This window comes from Ciconia boyciana, chromosome 1 (genome assembly GCF_034638445.1).
Source record: "Ciconia boyciana chromosome 1, ASM3463844v1, whole genome shotgun sequence".
Classification (NCBI taxonomy): Eukaryota; Metazoa; Chordata; class Aves; order Ciconiiformes; family Ciconiidae; genus Ciconia; species Ciconia boyciana.
In genome coordinates, this window is record NC_132934.1 from 11,116,103 (window position 1) to 11,136,023 (window position 19,921).

Sequence of the window (19,921 nt, forward strand, 5' to 3'; positions counted from 1 at the left end):
GTTTCTTCTGTTGCAGACAAAAGGTTCTTCAAGCATAACTCCATCAGGCACTCAAAAGAAGGTGAAGAGGACTCTGCCCAACCCACCTCCAGAGGAAGCAACAGCAGGAACTCAGTCGCCATATACTTCTGTGGGATCAGTTTCACGCAGAAGGATTTGTAGGACCAACACTATGGCCAGAGCCAAAATTCTTCAGGATATAGACAGGGAATTGGATCTGGTCGAACGTGAATCAGCCAAGCTTAGGAAGAAGCAAGCAGAGCTAGATGAGGAGGAAAAAGAAATAGATGCCAAGCTGAGATACTTGGAAATGGGCATTAATAGGAGGAAAGAAGCCTTACTAAAAGAAAGAGAAAAGAGAGAGCGTGCTTATCTCCAAGGAGTAGCAGAAGAACGTGATTATATGTCAGACAGTGAAGTTAATAATACCAGGTCAACCAGAATAGAAACTCAGCATGGCTTGGAAAGACCACGTACTGCACCACAGACAGAATTTAACCAGTTTATGCCACCACAAACCCAGCCAGAAACACAGTTTGCCCCTGCTACAAGCCCATATGCTCAATATCAGTATTCATCTCCTGCCCTGCCAACTCAAGCACCAACTCAGTTCACACAGCAATCACATTACCAACAACAGCAGCCTTTGTATCACCAGCAGGTTTCACCCTATCAGACCCAGACAGCTTTCCAAACAGGAGCTACTATGTCCTTTACTCCACAGGCTCAACCTCCACCATCTCAACAGCCATCATATCAACTCCCATCACAGATGATGGTGATACAGCCAAAGCCAAGACAAACCACATTATATTTGGAGCCTAAGATAACAACAAACTATGATGTAATTCGCAATCAGCCTCTCATGATAGCACCAGTTTCAACTGACAATAATTATGCAGTTTCCCAACTGGGCAGTAAATATTCTACCTTGGACTTAAGGATAGGACTAGATGAGAGAAACAGCATAGCAAGCAGCCCTATATCAAGTATATCTGCAGATTCATTCTATGCAGATATAGACCACCACCATACACCCCGAAATTATGTGCTGATTGATGATATAGGAGAACTTACTAAAGGAACAGGAGCACTTGGTTCCAGTTTTAGCCTCCATGAGAAAGATCTGACCAAAACAGATCGGCTGCTTCACACAACTGAGGCCAGGAGAGCACAAGAAGTGTCAGACTTCCTAGCACCACTGCAGACTTCTTCTAGGTTACATTCCTATGTTAAAGCTGATGAAGACCCAATGGAGGACCCATATGAGCTCAAACTTCTGAAACACCAGATAAAACAAGAGTTCCGTAGAGGTGCAGAAAGTCTTGATCACCTGGCTGGCCTGTCGCAGTATTACCACGCAGAGGGCAGCTACAGGCATTTTCCAAAATCTGAGAAATATAGCATAGGTAGGCTTACTCTTGAGAAACAGGCTGCTAAGCAGCTCCCAGCAGCCCTCCTTTACCAGAAGCAGTCAAAACACAAGAAAGCTTTGATAGACCCAAAACTAACAAAGTTTTCACCTATCCAAGAAAGCAGAGACCTTGAGCCTGACTATTCAAGCTATATGACTTCTAGCACTTCAACACTTGGGGGAATTACTACTAGGGCAAGGCTTCTTCAGGATGATATCACTTTTGGTCTTAGAAAAAACATCACTGACCAACAGAAATACATGGGGCCACCACTGACTTCATCCATTGGAGCAGGCCTCGGGACTGCACTAGGTCCAACAATGAGATCCACATTACAAGATGAAGCAGACAAATCTTATAGCAGTGGTAGTAGATCTAGGCCCTCATCTAGACCCTCCTCAGTTTATGGGCTTGATTTGTCACTGAAAAGGGATTCTTCCAGTTCTTCTTTAAGACTGAAAGCCCAAGAAGCTGAACCCTTAGATGTTTCCTTTAGCCATGCAGCACCTTCTGGAAGAACTAAACCCACCAGTTTACCTATTAGCCAAAGCAGGGGAAGGATCCCAATAGTAGCACAGAACTCAGAGGAGGAGAGCCCACTAAGTCCTGTTGGCCAGCCAATGGGAATGGCAAGAGCAGCAGCTGGACCCTTGCCACCAATATCCGCAGATACCAGGGACCAGTTTGGATCGAGCCATTCATTACCTGAGGTCCAGCAACATATGAGGGAGGAGTCACGGACTCGAGGCTATGATCGAGATATAGCCTTCATCATGGATGACTTCCAGCATGCCATGTCAGACAGTGAAGGTAAATTAGGCCTCAGACTGGTATCTTACTATCACAACGCAAATCCTCATTTCTATGCATGTGTCTAATTTTTGTTATACTTCAAAGACTTGTTCTTTTTTCTGTTCCTTGGTGCATCTTCTGTATATCTCCATTTTGGGGGTTTGATTTCTTTTGTTTTATTTGGTATTTTTTATTTTACTCTAACAACAGTTTCTGGATGGTGTTAAGCTGTTCTAGCATGCTCACCATGTTGTTGATTTGCTGTCCTTTTGGTTTGCTTGTGCATTTTCCTTTTCACTTGATGTCTACTTTTCTAATGATATTGTGTAGAATATTCCATGTACAATACAGACCCTACCATCAGTCTTTATGTGGAGCCTTCTCCAGTGACTGTGAATCATTGAACTTATTTGCAATAGTTTTTTTTGGGATTTGGAAATAATCTCCCAAATCTCTAAAAAAACTCTAGTAATTTTATTTGCATGAAATTTCATGATAGAATTCAAGAACTGATAATTCCATCTCCCGATGCACCACTTTAGATCTGCGTTTATATAGAAATAGTATATCCATTAAGTACGTATTGTGTTTAGAACCATATAGAGCTTAACGTAATAGCAAAATAACATTCTAGATATGGTTTGTTGAAAGCATCCTGTCATGTGGATTTATGTGCATTCAGAATTGTGATGATGTAAGATAATTTGTCATTTGAATGGTGCAAGACAATCTCATCCTTCAATAAACTTGCGTAAAGTATTTTACTTCTATTGATGGATTATGCAGCATAGCTGGTTTTATATGCACCCCATACAATATGTCTGCCAAATAAGCACAAGAGTTTATCTCACTTAGGTTCATGAAAGGAACCTTTCTGATGTATTATAAATGGTGCAATTAAAAATGTTTCTTCTTCTGAAGTACAGCAGAATGTTAAAGCTGATGTTGAGTACTAAATAATTGCAAATTATGTATCAGTTTTGTTTGAGTCAGTTCAGACTTAATATATTCTAAATTGTTTTAAAATCATAAAGACAGTTTGAAAGAAAATGAAATTAATATGTTCAAAATTGTATGCGCTCCCTTAACTTTTTCTTATGTGTATTTACTGCACAATAAAAGAGACTTTGCATGCGCTATATTGTCTGTAAATAGCAATGATTGTCTCAAAAGACACATTTGCATGATTATGAAGTAGTATGGTTTATTTTTCAGGTTTATATTAACCTCAGTGTTCATTATTGCATTATTGCTTTTTTACATATGCTGAATCTTTCATAAGCATTAGAAAATTGAATCTATTTGCTTTCCTGATACTAAAATATATTGAAGGGTTTTGTTCTGTAAGTTTATTTTCATATTTCTTAGATATTTACAACCCCCTCATGAAGTCTGTGTTTCAAGAGAGGTTCAGGATCATCAGCTTTTTTGATTTTTATCAGAAGTTTAAGTGTTTTCACTGTTCTTAAATTCTTAGTACACAGAGTCCTACAATTAAATCTGAAGGCAGTTGAGAGGAACTCCCCAAGTTGCAACTCATATAATTCTTAAATAAGTAGATGTTATTTTGTCTCAACTCGACTTGTTAACTTTTAAGGGTCATTCTAGGGTCACATTGTGAAAGACACAGGACTTCTCCTCCTGAAAACTAAGGAGAACCAAGCTGGACCAAAAAAAGCCTATTTGGTGCTATTCTACCTCATATAAACGGGTCATAGGGAATTATATTTCTGCATTACAGTGCATTATGTTTCTGTTATATATTTGTACAAGGCATACATGTTACATTTTAGGTTGAACATGTTTTTGTTTTAAATTTGTCTCTGTTTAGTTACGCTCTTTCAGAAGTATTCTAACTCAATTCATACATTCCTTATTAGATTGATATGTCCCTGAATACCAGGGCTTCCCCTTTCAGCAATATTTTTCTAATTTCTATCAAGCTTTTGTTTCTTCACAAATAGCTTATTTTTGCACCATTTTATGTAAAGTCTTGGGAAATCAAAACACTTTATGACATTATTTTCAAATATGCTGTCTGATAGCAAGTAACTTGAATTGAAAATAATTCATATACTTTGGATGTAAGATAAAAAATGTTCCAAAGAAGCAATTACAGTTCTTCAGAAAGTTATGGCTTTCTTTTCTCCGGAGCGCACTTTTCTCTGTAGTGCCCTGACAGTGGACAGCTATTCTGGTGTGTTGCATCCAGCCTTTTAACACAGTTTGCTTTGCTTTTTCTTTTTTTTTTTTTTTAAACAACTGCTGCATGGTGTTGATGAGATTTCATTAAAAGAAATCAGTCTTAAGCACTATCTTAGGAAAACTCTTCTTGTACTAAAGCTTGAATTTTCATCTTTAGAGACTTTTAAAAATGAATGTAAGTCAAGGTATTAAATTTAAATGGTTTTTCTTCAGTTCAAATTGAGACATGTGCTTGACTTTCTGTTCACTTTTTATAAGTGACATTCCATAGCAAATACCAGAAGAGAATATAAATAGGACTTTGAGGCCAAACCTTCTGGTTATCACTAAGTACACCTACGTACTGTAACAAATCTTAAAACCATGCTTCAGCACGTAAGTAGTACCTACACTAGGATTCCAAACTTCAAAGAGGTTAAAAAAATGGCTTTAGTGTCAAAAGAGTACAACATCCACAGGCTCCCATTGAAAATAAATAGTGTTTTGAGCTTTTGAAATACCTGGTATTTTCTCAGTGTTCTGAGTACCATGAAAGCTCTGATCCAGCAAATAGCTCTTTATTAACCCCATAGCTGCTATAGTTTCCACAAACTATTAAGTATGTTGAAGATACTAATTTTCAAGGTTGCTGAAGCTAGTGCTCAATTTTATGAATGTAAATAGTCCCTGCTGGTCAGCGGAGTAGATATAAAATATACCTTTTCTCACCTACAGGATTTTTTTTTCTTTTATATGCTAATTTGTTAATTCTACCATAGCGTTTAGAAGTTTAAAATTCAGGTATGAAGACATCGAGAAAATTTAAGCTGCACACTTAGTTTTGATCACACACACCCCCCAACTGAGAATATGAGACAATATCTTCTTTACTGATTCTCTGTTGAGGACATGAAGTTAGTGAAGGTTCAGGATTGAACTCTACCAACAACAGTAGGGTCTGTTACAGGTCTATAACTTTATCAACTCTATTGATCACTACAACACAGCTGACCCTTTATAATTTTTCATCTGTGGGATTTACAGTGATCACAATTAGTTCTCTAAGAGTTTCTTGGACTCCACAGCCTTGAGTCCAACCTCACCTTTTTAAAGTGTGTGATGATTAACAGAATGGGACCTTATTGACTCCAGCAGGAGTTTTTTTACAGGTGGAACCATCTGGCTGCATATTGTTAGACATAGAAAAAAGGATGTATCCTCTAAGACTGTCAGTGATTCATCTTGGCTGTTCTCAGATTTCCAGATGAAAGGAATCCCAACTAATCAAGCCAAAACCAATTGTGTGTGTATATGTACATATGAATGTGGCGTGTGTGTGTCTATATACACATACATACATACCTTTTTTAATTTCATATAAAATATGCATATTCATCACAGTTCGATAAAAAAGTAGGCTGGTCTGAACTGCAGGATGGGATTCTACATATGTGCTAGCTTTTCTAAACAAGAAATCCAGCAAAAGTTGCTTCAGCTGAGACAGGAGGAGAAAAAAAATATCATTCTTTCTTCTGCTAATGGCACAGATTGTGATAGTCAGCATTAGTATCTGGGATCAGAAAAATGCATTAGGTTCTTCATGTAAGCTTCAGTAAGAAGTTCTGTCAGGATGAGTTACGAACCAGCCTGGTACATGCAGGCACTAGTCAACTGACATAAATGTGTAAAGAATAAAGGATTTGCATATTAGATCATAATAGTTTATTGAGAGAAATTAATCAATAACCAATCACTAGCCAGACAAGAATCAACCTTTAATAATGTTTCTATTGAATTCATATATGCTGATCTAAATAATATTTTCAAACCATTTCATATTAGATTAAATTTGTGTGCAGTTAGGAAGGAAGAGACTGCATAATATCTGAACCAAGATTAAGAATTATCCAAAGGCCTAATATAATATAGGATGGTTGTTTTTACCACATACAAAATATTATTTTGCAAAAATCATGCATATATATTACTCCGCTTTTTGCAGAAATTTAATAAAATAGTCATGAAAAACACAACTTTTTTTTTTCCCCATTGTCATGGTTTAACCCCAGCCGGCAGCTAAGCCCCACACAGCCGCTTGCTCACTCCCCCGCAGTGGGATGAGGGAGAGAATCAGAAGAGTAAAAGTGAGAAAACTCATGGGTTGAGATAAAGACAGTTTAATAGGGAAAGCAAAAGCCACACACACAAGCAAAGCAAAACAAGGAATTCGTTCACTCCTTCCCATGGGCAGGCAGGTGTTCAGCCATCTCCAGGAAAGCAGGGCTCCATCACACCTAACGGTGACTTGGGAAGACAAACGCCATCACTCTGAACGTCCTCCCCTTCCTTCTTCTTCCCCAGCTTTCTATGCTGAGCATGACGCCATATGGTATGGAATAGCCCTTGGGCCAGTTGGGGTCAGCTGTCCCAGCCGTGTCCCCTCCCAACTTCTTGTGCACCCCCAGCCCCCTCGCTGGTGGGGTGGGGTGAGAAGCAGAAAAGTCCTTGACTCTATGTAAGCACTGCTCAGCAGTAACGAAAACATCCCTGTATTATCAACACTGTTTCCAGCACAAATCCAAACCAGAGCCCCATACTAGCTACTGTGAAGAAAATTAACTCTACCCCAGCCAAAACCAGCACACCCATTAAGCTTTTTTCCAATTATTTGTTAAACCAACTAGATTATGTTTACTTTGACAACTAAATAGAGAAGATTATGCACACTATCATTTTGCATTTTAAATTCTCTCCTGTGTCATGGAACAATTGCATTCACTCTTGTTACTATAGCAACAACTGACCTTATTTGAGGTTTGCAATTTCTAGTGGTTTTGCTGAAACAAATATTGTCTTTCTTTGAATTCTAAATTTATCATGCTTATTAAAGCATAAAATTCAAACTTTCATTACATCCTAATTAGCTGCACATTGTTTTGGTTTACACTGATGGGCAATGTAGATGAAAATCTGTATGTTTTATAGTGGAAATATTAAACATATAGGAGCTGATTCTGATCCCAATGGAGTGAAACCTATGTCAGTTGACCCAATAGTCAGTAGGCATAAATATATGTATTTGCAAAACTGATTTCAATGAAACAGTGTTATTTGATCCCCAAGGGGTATCTAACACAATAGATTTCATACAGGTTTAAAACTGTTGCAAATATAAGAACATTACTTTTATAGAATTATTGCAGAAAGAACGTTCTGGCTAACTTTCCACACACAAAGAAGGTTCATACTGCAAAATCGGGGGATGGAATTCAAAATGAGAACACTTGCAATATTTCTGCTTAGAATTAAAAGGAGTATAGATTGCTTCATATCTTCTTTGATTTGGGATGATACTGATTTCATAAAGGAGTCTCAATTTTCTTATAAGTAGTTCTAGATTATTTCCAAAATATTTTGAACAATATTCAGTTCAGAAGTTTGGAAATTAGTGGAGGTTGGGTTTTGAGGGTTGGTTTTTTGTTTTGTTCTTTTTTTTTTTTTCCCCTAGCCTACTGCAAAGTAACTAATTTGACTAATTTTTTTCATCAAACATTTTAAAAATGTGTGAAATCTGCAGTGTATTTCTGAGCTGCCAGAAGGAAGGAAATGGCTATAGCACTAGGCAGTGGGTTTCTTCTGGTATTTAATATCCATAGTTTTGACATAAACAGAATCTTCTCACTTTGCTATATCACATACAGCTAAATTATGCCTGAGTTCAATGTCTCAAGTCTCACCTGTAACTTTGCTTTAGCTGCATGGCCAATTAGTAACCACTATGCATGTTTGCTATGCACAATGCACATTATTGCCCTTTGCCCAGCACTGGATCAGAACATTTGACCTGTCCTTGGTTTTCAAAGCCTATCATCTCCGTCGTGAAGAAACAGATTGGTTTGACAAGCCCAGGGAGTCTCGTTTGGAGAATGGACATGGCCTCGACAGAAGGCTGCCAGAGAAGTTGTCCCACTCTCGACCACCAAGTCAACACCAAGACCAAGTAAGCTGTCAAGTAAGCTGTGCCTTTAGTTTTATAAATATTTTCCAATTTAATCATACTGTCCAATAGTATAGGGACTACAGGATTAATCAAATTCCAGCTACATTCAGCTGAAGTGCTGTTGAACCTGTATTTGTCATCCATACTTGATGATGAAATTAGAATAACATTCATCTACAATTCAGTATTAATTTTGCAGGTTGTGTCTTGATTTTTGAAACATATCTGCAAGGAGTTAATCTGCTAACCAGATCTATACATTAGGTATTCCTATTAAAAAAAAACAAAACAAGACAAACAAAACAGTCCCATTTTACCTTATCAGCTTTATCCCATCCAAATTCAAGCCCCTTCTTTTAGTATTTTAAGGAAAAGAGTTGTTTTGTCCTGTTGACACTTGTTCCCACTTTTAGTTGGTCAGTATAATCCCAACAGTCTGTGATCAATTACTGAATAAATCAGCAATCTAATAATTAGAATGTTCCATTTATTATAGCGAGAAAGAAAAATACCATATTCTGCTTTTCAAGCTTGCCGACTTTGACATTTAGTTTACCTTAGTATACCATCACATTTCCTCTTTGTATTAATCAGCTTTATATATTTCAAATCTTTAAGGTCTTCACTTGATTGTTTCACTTATCATTTTTACTGATTGATTGAGATTATACTCTGTTTTCCATGAGATGCAATGGATGCAAGAGAAGGTATTGCATGGCCCCTTTGTGGTACTTAATAGCTTATACGGCTCATGGTAATTCCTCAGATAACATACAAGCAGGAATATCCTACTGTCCTGCAGCCTTTGAAACTTCTTTGCTGGTGAGCATTTTCACTGATATTTGACAACAGAATGTAGGTCTTATGAAGTAAGATGTAGATTTTATGAAGTAAGCATTCACTTATCTTATAATACAAGCTGTCATTTATTTTTCTTTTTCCCTCTTTTCTTATCTCTAGTTTAGCATATATTGAGATTTACACAGCCTAGGTTGTACTGAGCCTACCTATTTCTTGTTGAGAAAGAGTGTTTTACACGATACAAGTCTTACAGGAATCTATTCAAATAACTCACTCTATGAACCAACTTCATTGCAGGATAAAGGATGTTTTAGACTCTTCACAACTCTTAATATTGCTGGAAATAGATAAAAACCCCCGCCTATCTGAGCACTTTAATCGTTGTGAGAAACATGCATTATTCTGAGCAGAAATAATTGTATTTGACCACGACAGCATCATGATGTAAAATTAAAAATTCACTTTGAAAATCGGGTTTTTCCAGGAAGAGGGTTACTGTTATCCTGAGCCCTGTGATATGGAGGTGGTCAGTACGATGTATTTAATTTTTAGCACTCTAGAGCTTTTGCCCTGGGAAACAGTTGCAGGGCAAGTTACTAGTCACAAAGGTCCGATCTTTGTTTTTTCTCTCGTATAAATAGCACTACAGTAGCACCAGCCAAAAGACTTTTATCAAAATTTTTTGGGCCTGAGAGTTGTTGTTTTCTCAGATTTTTTCCAGAAGGAAAATATGTTTATTTTCTCCCTGAAGCTGTTGTGATATCCCCAAGTTTATATGGAAATAGAGATACCGCATTTAAAATCTTGCCAAAGGCGTTTTTTAAGATTTTGTAAAATATGGGATGGAAATTGGAGAGTGAACATGTTCTAAATAATTCTGTGTGGTGCGGTGTAAAGCCTCTGCAGAAGAAAATTGATGTGGATGGAGAAGCTTTACAAGTTCCCTCTTCACCTGTTTCCATCCAGGTTAGCTACTGTCATTCACCCACTGGTACATAATAGTATCAGTGTGTTTGCAGAAGAGAGAAATGCCAGTTCTCACCAACTCTGCATCATCTACCTTGTCAAAATGTTATTCAGAGCTTGCGTATGTTAAATATCTTCTGTGAATGTTTGTTTGAGATAACTATAAAAAAAAATATTTTCAGACACAGCCAGAAATTAAATTACTTTAAGACAAGGTAAAAAAGGTCAGAACCATTTAAAAAAGTTTTATTACCTCCACATTGAATTCTGAAAGTAAAACACTTAGCAATAGAAGCAAGTAGATCAATATTAACATCTCTATTTTTTGTCATTCATTTTATATTTTAAAGCTATCAAGAAAAATAAACAATTTTCAGGCCAATGAGTGCGCTGAGGCAAAGTAAACCCTCCCTAAAGGCTTTTTCAGTCCCGTCTCTTCTGTAACAAAAAAGTTACTGAATTCATTGTCCCAAGCTCTCTGTCTCCTGTATCCACAACTCAGTTCTGCACAGAGAGCTGTAGTGTCCAAGCATAATGTACTCTGGAGTTGAAAATGGCAAATTCTTCTTCATCCTGACCATCTGAACAGGTCCACCTTCACCCAGAGCTTGCCTTGTTGCAGAGGCTTTCCTGAAATCAGTTAGGATGACAGCTTCCTAGTTAGCATAGTAATTAAGCCATTGCAACTCCTTTAATATCCTGCATTGAAGGCAAACCAGCCACAAAAGGAAATATTTAGTAGCACTAATCTGCTTGTAATGTATCAAAGTTTCCAAGTACATTTATCCACTGTAAATTTTCCACGTGTATTTTCTTCTTTGTAAAAAATGTGAATATTTTACTGCCCACTATGATATTTGTATTCCAGAAGATTTTGTTTCACATTTGTGAAACATCAATTTCCTTACTAGATTAAATCAGAACCGCGTGATTATGTCCCACAGAGCTTGTACAATTAAAGGTAACAAATAAAGCACAACCCTGTGCTTTTGCAGCAAGAATGCAGCAGAGTGACAATCCTGAACTTCCAGGTTTCCATGGATTTCTTATAACCTAGCAGATTAAGCTCACATACTGTATTATTAATATTAAAATATATTTGTTTCTATAGCAACTTCTGTGGTGCTACATAGTATTCTTAAATCACATTAAATTGCAGTGCAGTTTAGTATTTTAATAGCTGCTTCCCAATATAGTGATTCTGAACTGCTTACCTGAGGAGGGTAAACATGGCTTTAACCTAATCAGTATATAATGTATTGCAGATTTCTCACTGATCCCTGTTGACCTCAACAGTTTGCTTAGTCACTGCCAGTTGACCTGCAACTTCTTTAAATCTCCAGACATCAAGGCTCTTTTTATGATTATTTTCTGTGAAAATTATTTGTATATCCTGAACTAAACTGGCTATTTCAAACAGGTTGGGAAGAAACAGTAGGAGGAGGTGCCAGGGGAGTAAGAGATCATGACAAGGAGGTGGACAGTGAGAGTATATTAACAAGAGATAAGTAGCTTCTCAGTGAAGGATTTAAAATACAGAACTTCCAGTGATCATAGGTGGGTCTTTTTAAGCCCTAAATGAATAATAAAATCTAAACCTCATCATAGTATCAGTGTGTCATCATCAGTTCACTTCAGCAAGAGTTTTCTAAGCACAAAAAGAAGGTAAGGACTCTAGACATGCAACCTTCTGAAAGTTAATCCCCTATTTCTAAAGGCCTTCAAAAAGTATATGCTTGTCGTGGTTCACGGATGTATACCATTCCCCTGAAATACCATTTAAGTCATGTCTTTTTAGCGGCACTTGAATATTTAAAAATGATTTTAAAATGGGTCATACAGTGAGCAATGGGGTTAAAATGAGAAAATACTGTTTGTGGCAGGGATCCAGAAGGCTACCTGCAAACTTTTGTTCCACATTTAAGTCCATACTGCTCAGTTTTGCTTGTTTTTCAACTACCAAGGAGATTTCATTTTAATTTGTAGTAAACTGCTTTCTCTGTTTGAGGCATGGTGGGGGGAGGCATTTTGTGATTCAAATTCTCTGGAAATATGATGAAAATAGGGCATTTCCAAACTTAGTGTAATTGTTAAAATATCTCATCTAATGAGTGAATTGTTAGCCACCCCCTCACTGTAATTCAAGATGGAATTTAGCAGTTTCTCATTTTTTAGTCACACAGCAATGTTATTCTCACTGCGTGCCAGAATGACTGCTAAATCAAAAGTCAGAGTTCTGTACTGACCTAATTGCAGAAGCAAAGGCCACTCGTTTTCCAGTTTATTAATGAGCAGGATGATTGTATTCGTTAAGTTTTTCTTCAATATTTCTTTTGCAAAATATGTCCATCATCAAGGACCTATCAGTAGAGACAACTTTTCACCTTTAGGATTTCTAGAGAACTTCACATTCTTGCTCTGCACGGAGGAGATGTAGTGGTTCAAAGGGGCAGGATTACCTTAGCTATGGATATTCCTGGTGCTGGCTTTCACAGGGCTTGTGCGCTCATGCAAGTACCTGTGGTATTTGGAAACAGGACAGACAATCTCTAACCCATCACCTTGAGTGCCCACCATCCTGTTCCTGGACACCTAACTCAGATAAAATTTCCCTTGCAGACTGTATTTCCTAAAGGACTACAGCCAGGCGTAGCTGCTGTGATTCACCTTATCAGGCCCTGTCTAAGGTTTTGGTGGAAGGGGAAGTGCAGCACCATTTAAAAACAGAAATTACTGTGGCTGTGTTGATCTGATCCAAAGCCCAGTTAATACATTATAGCCGTTGCTATGGACTTTGGCTGGAATACTAAAATACACTTGATGCATTTTAGTTCTTAAACTTAAATAAAACATTAAAGAAATTTACTCTTAATTTTCCTCTTTACCTTATAGAATTCCCTTATATAAGGCTTCCATAGAGTTTCTTTATCAGACAAAAAGTGTAAGAAAAATGAAATGTATATTTAAACTGATTTTCTGTAACAGTGTTAGAAAACCTCAGAACATTTATTTGCCATTCATTCCATTTTTCGGAGGGGCTTTGAGCTGACTAATACCATGAAACACGTGACCAGGCTTAAATTCCTAGAAGAAATGCTTTATAGTCCAGTTCTCATTTAACTCACTGGGATGCAGCCCCCCAGGGCCCGCTGAGTAATGTGCAGAAAAATGTGACCTGAGTCCATGTCAGCTCAGAGAGCACAATAGGAGGGAAGATACACTGGAGAGTCAAAATGTGTCTGTGATCAGAAGAAGATAGCATTACCAGTGCTGAACTGCAAGAATTATTACTCGAGTATACTGATGCTCCCAGAAAGGTGAGGATTGGATCTCCATGGCAAGGACAGATGGCAGGAATCTGTTTTTTGTAGCAAATAAGCAGGATCAAGTCACCTTTTGCCCTGTGACCTAAATCTGGGCTTGGGGACTTACATGTCCTCCATTCCAGCAGCCTTGCAGCGGAGGGACTGCCCCTCCTGCGCCGTAGCTCTGATTTACACTGTTATGACTGTGTGACTTCAGTGGGGTCCCTCTGTATCTTCACTGGGGTAACTGCGGGAATAATCAGCTAGAAGGTCCCCCCGGCATATATTCAACTGAAGGGAAATCACCTTTAGTGAACGTTAGAGGTGAACACTTGGAAACACAAAATAATTTGTGTTCTACAGGGTTTCAAATATACTAGTAGATTTCAGATAGATATGGGCATTAGTGATTAAAGTAAAACCGTGAAAAACAGCGTGACTGGTCTTTCCATTATCTATTTACAGCAGCCTCTGTTTTTTCCTATTTATTCTGACACTTTCAGACAAATACTGTTCTGAAGGTAAATGCCTAATGACATGTTCAATTTAAGTACTGATTCCCACCAACAATAAAAAATAATACACTATCCTGAATGCTAATAAACTTTAATGCATTTATTCATAACTATATGAATCACCAAGATTTATACTTATCATAAAATTCTGGAAATAATGAGGAAGTAATAGACTAAAGTAGGAGATGGTCTATGTTTTCTGATATATTTGTCAGCAAATCATGTACAATATGGCATTGAATATTCTTGGATTATTATTTATTCAAAAAAGCAATCTTGCTAAAGAAAGATAAGATAGAGCAATTAAAAAAATGTGAATTTAAGTTTATGAGGTGCAGTATTCCTCAGTTAAATTGAATTGCTCCCACCAAAATAGATCCCAGCTTAGGATCTGTTTAAATGTGTTCATACTGCTTCTTTTGAATTGCATTATTTTGTATTCTTTTTTATTTAATTGAAAATAAAATTTGAGACATTATTTCAGATTTTTTACAATTTTATGTAAGCTACAGGTGACAAATACATTATTTTTACTGTTAAATTACGCTTGCTGAATTTCTGATATTGTCATTAAAAACATAGCGAAGTTCCTATCCATTTATAAGTGTGGAAGTCTCATGGCACTTTATACACTTCTGGTAGTATTAGACCCTATGTCCTGGCAAAATTTTGTAGTAAGTCCTAAAGTCTGCCTGATCTCCAGTTCTGATTTATTCTGGAGTACTTGTCCACTACCAAATCCAGGATCTCCTTTTTGTCCAAGATTACAGTCAGTACTACTCTCTGTGTGTTACGGAAGGATTTCAGCCTTCTAGATGTAATGTCATCCACTGGATAAGAAACTGAATTACGACAAAACATGTATAAAGTCTTCTGCTCACTGTGCGAGTGAGTTAAGCGAGTCCCTTGACTTCTCTGTTTCCCCTCCCGTCATTTATGTGTGCTATCCATTAACAACATAAACTCTCCAGGGCAGAAACTGGGTTTGAAGTGCTTAGTTCTGGAGGAGCTTAATCCCTTTAAATGCTACTTAGACATAAATAATAGTAATAAACTCTTGGCAGCAGGCTGCTGATACACTCAGACTGCTGCGTTACCATGCTGATGAATATTGTCCCCTTGGCTCCTTGAATCTGCTGCCCCAGGTCCCGTCCCACTGACACTCCGCCTGGAGCAGTCGCAGGCAGCCGCGCTCTCTCCTCTCGGGCTGGGTGCAGCGCTCAGGCCCGGCACCAGCGTGGCAGAGGGGTGCTGGATGCTGCTTTGCTTCCAAAAGACCAAAACTGTAGGCAAAGAGGGTGTGTGATAGGTGTGAAGTGTGCCAGTGTTGCAACAAACACTCTTTCTGCGAAGGCTTTTTGGTGTGGGCTCGCGGCGATCGTCCCTGGCCAGTGGGTTAGCCCCTGCTGCCTGGCCCCCCGTGCCCGTGTCGTGGGGCAGGTGGCATCATCCCAGCTGGAAACCTGGCTCTTTAGTGCGTGTTGTAGAGATGCATTTCTTTCAGCTTTGACACGTTCCAGTATCAGCCCAAGTGAATGTTGCACATTTTCACATAAAAGGTAGTCCTAAAAGTTTTAAGTTGGGTCTTTCAAAAGGCTTTTGAAATTTGCTGACAAGAGGTACATTGGAATATGTGGTTTTGCTGAAACTACAGCAGTAACTCATGGCTGTTTACACTTTCAACCACCATTTTGTTTAGGTCTGTATGAACAGGATTTTATAATAATACAGGAATTATATTTAATTTCATTCTTCTCTTGAACATCGCTTGGGCAAAGGATTAATGTTAAAAGAAGCTACAGAAGACAGTGACCACCTCCTAGTCATTAGGAAATAAAAATCAGAACTAAAGCCATATTCAAAATGAATCTGGCTTTATGGGAGCAAATATTCATTCCCCTGCAGAAGGACTTTGCAGTCTGACAAATGTCTTGAAACTTGGGGGGGTGTTTGAATTGTGAAGTTGTGATATTTCCCTGGACGAAATAAGTTTGTTTGCTTGTTTCTGTTTCAACTGTCTAAAATTATTGATACAATTGAAGTAGTTTTATCTTTTTATGACATGCATATTTGTGTTCCTCAGATAAATGGGAAGCCCCTGCAGTACATTTTCCCTCATGCAAGGCTCAAACTACTGAGAGACCCAAAGGATCACACAGTTTCAGGTAAAAAACAACAACCCTTTACAAGACATGATAATTAATTTGATTAGCATGAATCGTGCAAAAGATTTGAAGTATTAAAAATAGTCCTGTGTCATATGCAGCAGGAAACTCAGTGGTCATTTTAAATCTTGCTAGTTGGTTATAACAGAAAGCAGCAGCGCGGAAAAAGGTCACAACATCTGTTCAAGATACATAAGCTATACAGACATTAAAAACAGAGGTAAAAACTGTTGTGTTATACATACGAGCAGTCTGTTTTGCGGTTGCTTTTTATATAACTTTATATTCTCTGTATGAGAAGTTTCTGTAAAATAGACTTGTGTAGGTGTTCAACATGTACAGAAACGAGAATTTTATTCTTCTTGTACTGGAACTATTCTACAGAGGGGGGTAGCAGAACCATCAGATCCCATTTTGCTGTGATATCTTCACATAGAGACATTTATCACAGGCCTTCAGATTCATTCTCTTTTCCCTAACGTTAATACAAAAGTTCGTGTAAGTCTGAGTCTGCTTGCAAAGGAGATGAAAGTGGCAAAGGTTATATTCATTCACCTCCCAGCCCGTGAGCAGGAGCTCAGTGTGATGTTTTCATGTATCACATTGTAAAAGGCTGCCAGTTACAAGATCTGGCACAGGTAAGGTCTGTCTGTTTGAGCTTTTGGAATTGCACTCTTTCTCACATCTAATACTGATAAGGAACTCAAAGTTTTTTTAACACGCTGTTTGTCTTCTTTCAGAGGTACATGCTTTAAGCGGTTTTGTCATGGAACCGTCAGACTTTCTTTTAACTCGCTTAAAGAATTCTAATAGCGTGTGTCAAACTCTGTTTCTGCGCAGAAGTAATTACCGACTGCCAGCTCTGGTGTTCCCTTGAGCATTAAGTAGAAAGTGGCACGAACTTACTTGAATTGCTAAATATTGTTTTCACAGGGTTTCTGGCAGTAAAATCTTGATCACTTCCACCCCCAGTATCCACCTCATATTTAGGGTGTTAAATGAATGTTCTGTATATATTATGAGGTGTTTTCTTGCTAGTCAGCTTAACACCCGCTGATGATTTCAGGGTGCATAAAGACCCCTCCACCCACGCAGCACAGTCTGAAAGAAGCCGCCGGGTCCGCTGTTGTGTCAGCCTCCGCTGCCCCAGGCCCTTGCAGTCCATAGGAGCTCCTTGACATCCTGGTGGAGAATTGTGCCTTGTGGGGTGATGAGCAATGCTGTGATCCAAGCTGCTCTCTTACTCAAGAACAAGTGGAATTACAACCACACAACTGTGTATAACTCGTGATTTAATGGTGCTGAAGGCCTGTTCTCCTATGTAAAGTTACTTACCCTCATGCAATGTAAAATGCCTATTTCAAATTCTCGACTAGCTCTTGTGCTGGCAACCACAGCAACATACTGTGCGTCAGGGTAAATGCCTTGTAAGCGATGATTGGAAAACCAAGGTGTAGATATTGAGTTCACATTTACTAATGCCCTCCACAGCATGAGATCACACAGGATCAAATATTCACTTGGGATCCTGCTAAGGTTTCATTGCCCACACTGGGGTTGCTCGCTGCTGTAGCTGTGCTATATTGTACCTGAAGTCTAACTGGAGTAAGCAAGCTTGGCTATGTGTCTGCAAGCTGCTGGTTTTTAGTTCTGGTTTTTAGTCCAGGTACACCCATGGAGACCTGCACAGATATACTTCTATATGATGTACATCTAGATTTCCCTACAAATATGAAAAGGTTTAAATGCTAATTGTACAGAAAAAAGCCAAAGGTGGAATAGGGTACCAATAGGGAGGACCTGAGCCAGAAGAAATTGTTGTATTTTTCACTCCTTGTACATCTTTGAAGTACCATAACTCCTTGACTTCATACCTCCGTTCCTCCCCAACTCAGTGTCTGAAGGATTAAAGTACACAGAAGCCCCCTTGAAATGTGCAATGCTTTCTGCTTAGCCTTCAGCTTTCCAAATGGCCTCTCCCAGAGCCACACACAGGGGTTTTGTTCACTTTTTTAAAAATTCAGTTTTAATTAACCATTAAAACCCATTTGATTAACCATTAGTTACTTGCAAACTAATAGCAAGTATCTTTGTTTTATTACCCAGACAATTACTATTAACCAGAGGCCAACTTAGAAATCTATTATACAGCAAAAGTTACTTAAAATATTGGTAAATTAAACAATATATACTCATACCGCCACAGCTACTTCGCTACAAGATTATTGGATATTGATCTAGATGCCATGGTTGGTTGGTTGGCTGTCTGGGTTTTTTCTCTTTCTTTGTTTCTTTGTTTCTTCCCTTCCCCTCCTTCTTCTGCTCTGCCTTTCTCCCTCCCCCTCCCTTTCTTATCAAAAGTACTAAAAAGAGGTGTTGAATCATTTTATTTAACTGTTTGCCTTATACTTGTTGCATAGGCACAGGAAGAGTGTATGTTAAAAAAACCAACAACCCTCAGTAAAGCTCACAAGGGGAGTCAGATCTCTCCAAGAGAACAGCCAGTCACTGTCCGGGTGGCGACGGGAGTCTCTGTTGCAACCATCCTTGCAGCAGCATCTTCAGCTGTATCGGATGAAACTCTCTGAACTGTTGTGATGCTGGATTTTACAAGCCAGCTGGCCCATGGTCCATTGTTTCTGATTATCTTACAGTATGTACAAAACATCCTCTGCCTTAGTTATGCACAAAAGCCTGTTCTATGTGATCATTTCTGCACATGCAAGAACAGTTTCTACTGATGATTTAAATGATCTATGTGCAGTTTGGTCAGTTCAACAGCAGGAGCTGTCTGGGGAGATGCCTGAGACTGACAGGTTCTCCTCTCAGGGAATTAATGAACACATCTTAAGTATACAAACAGTGTATCTTAACTGGTGTGTGCACAGCAGGAGCTATGTGGGGAAATCTCCCAAACTGTCCACAGTTCCCACTTGGAGAACTCCTGTAACTGTTCATCAGCTGTTTTGCAGGGAAGCTGGTCAGTGGTTCAGCCCGTCACCTCATCTCAGTGGGGAATTCCTGGGCCAACCTGGGCATTAATGACTAACTGTGCTGGGTCAGCCCTGGTACCCAGCTATACCACAGCTTTAACTATAGGGCAAGTTTGAATTTCATCCTAATATCACCATTATAATTTGAATTCCATAGATCTAATCACATAATTACCATAGTGGAGGTTACTGCCTGATTGTGGATCCAGAAACTGTCACATTATGAATATCAATAATAAGAGTAGTCCCAAATCATTTAAAATTCAGGCTGTATGAATACATATTATGTGCACACGCATTCTGTTTATTTGCTTTATTGATTAATGAAAACTGGCTCTGAGGTACAGATGCCTTTGATGCCTGTTACATCATCTGGCATAATTTTGCACACAAAAAAAATTTACTGTAAATTTTAGCATGTGAATGAGGTGTTTAAGGAACGAGGAACTGGGCCAAAATTGTGATGGCAAGAGAATAGTAGTTCTGAATGAAAAATAAATGTATACTTGCTAGCTCGCCTCTCGCTTGAGGGTTCTTGTTTCTTCAGCATATGCCATCATCTAGAACTCACAGCTCTTCTTTTCAAGGTATGCAATGTCCCCTCCTTAGGCAATGCTGATAGATATGAAGGAATTGCCAAGGATTTTCTCTGCAAAGATTGATTAATAACTTGCATTTAAAAAAATTTGGCATCATGGTTATGCTGAGGTGACAAAGCAATGATGGCAGTGATCAGTGAAAGATAATGCAGCAGTATTTAATGCTCCAGAATGTCACTGTTTGTT

At 38.4% G+C, this 19,921-nt stretch overlaps 1 protein-coding gene across 1 annotated transcript in view; it reads left to right on the top strand.

Annotated features, from left to right (window-relative positions):
* Positions 1-19,921, top strand: part of PCLO (piccolo presynaptic cytomatrix protein) — a 384,762-nt gene that overhangs the window by 225,566 nt on the left and 139,275 nt on the right. The window contains exons 8-10 of the mRNA XM_072866726.1: positions 17-2,225; positions 8,255-8,403; positions 16,062-16,143. Of these exons, the coding sequence (XP_072722827.1) occupies positions 17-2,225; positions 8,255-8,403; positions 16,062-16,143 (2,440 nt within the window). The remainder of the gene's footprint in view (positions 1-16; positions 2,226-8,254; positions 8,404-16,061; positions 16,144-19,921) is intronic.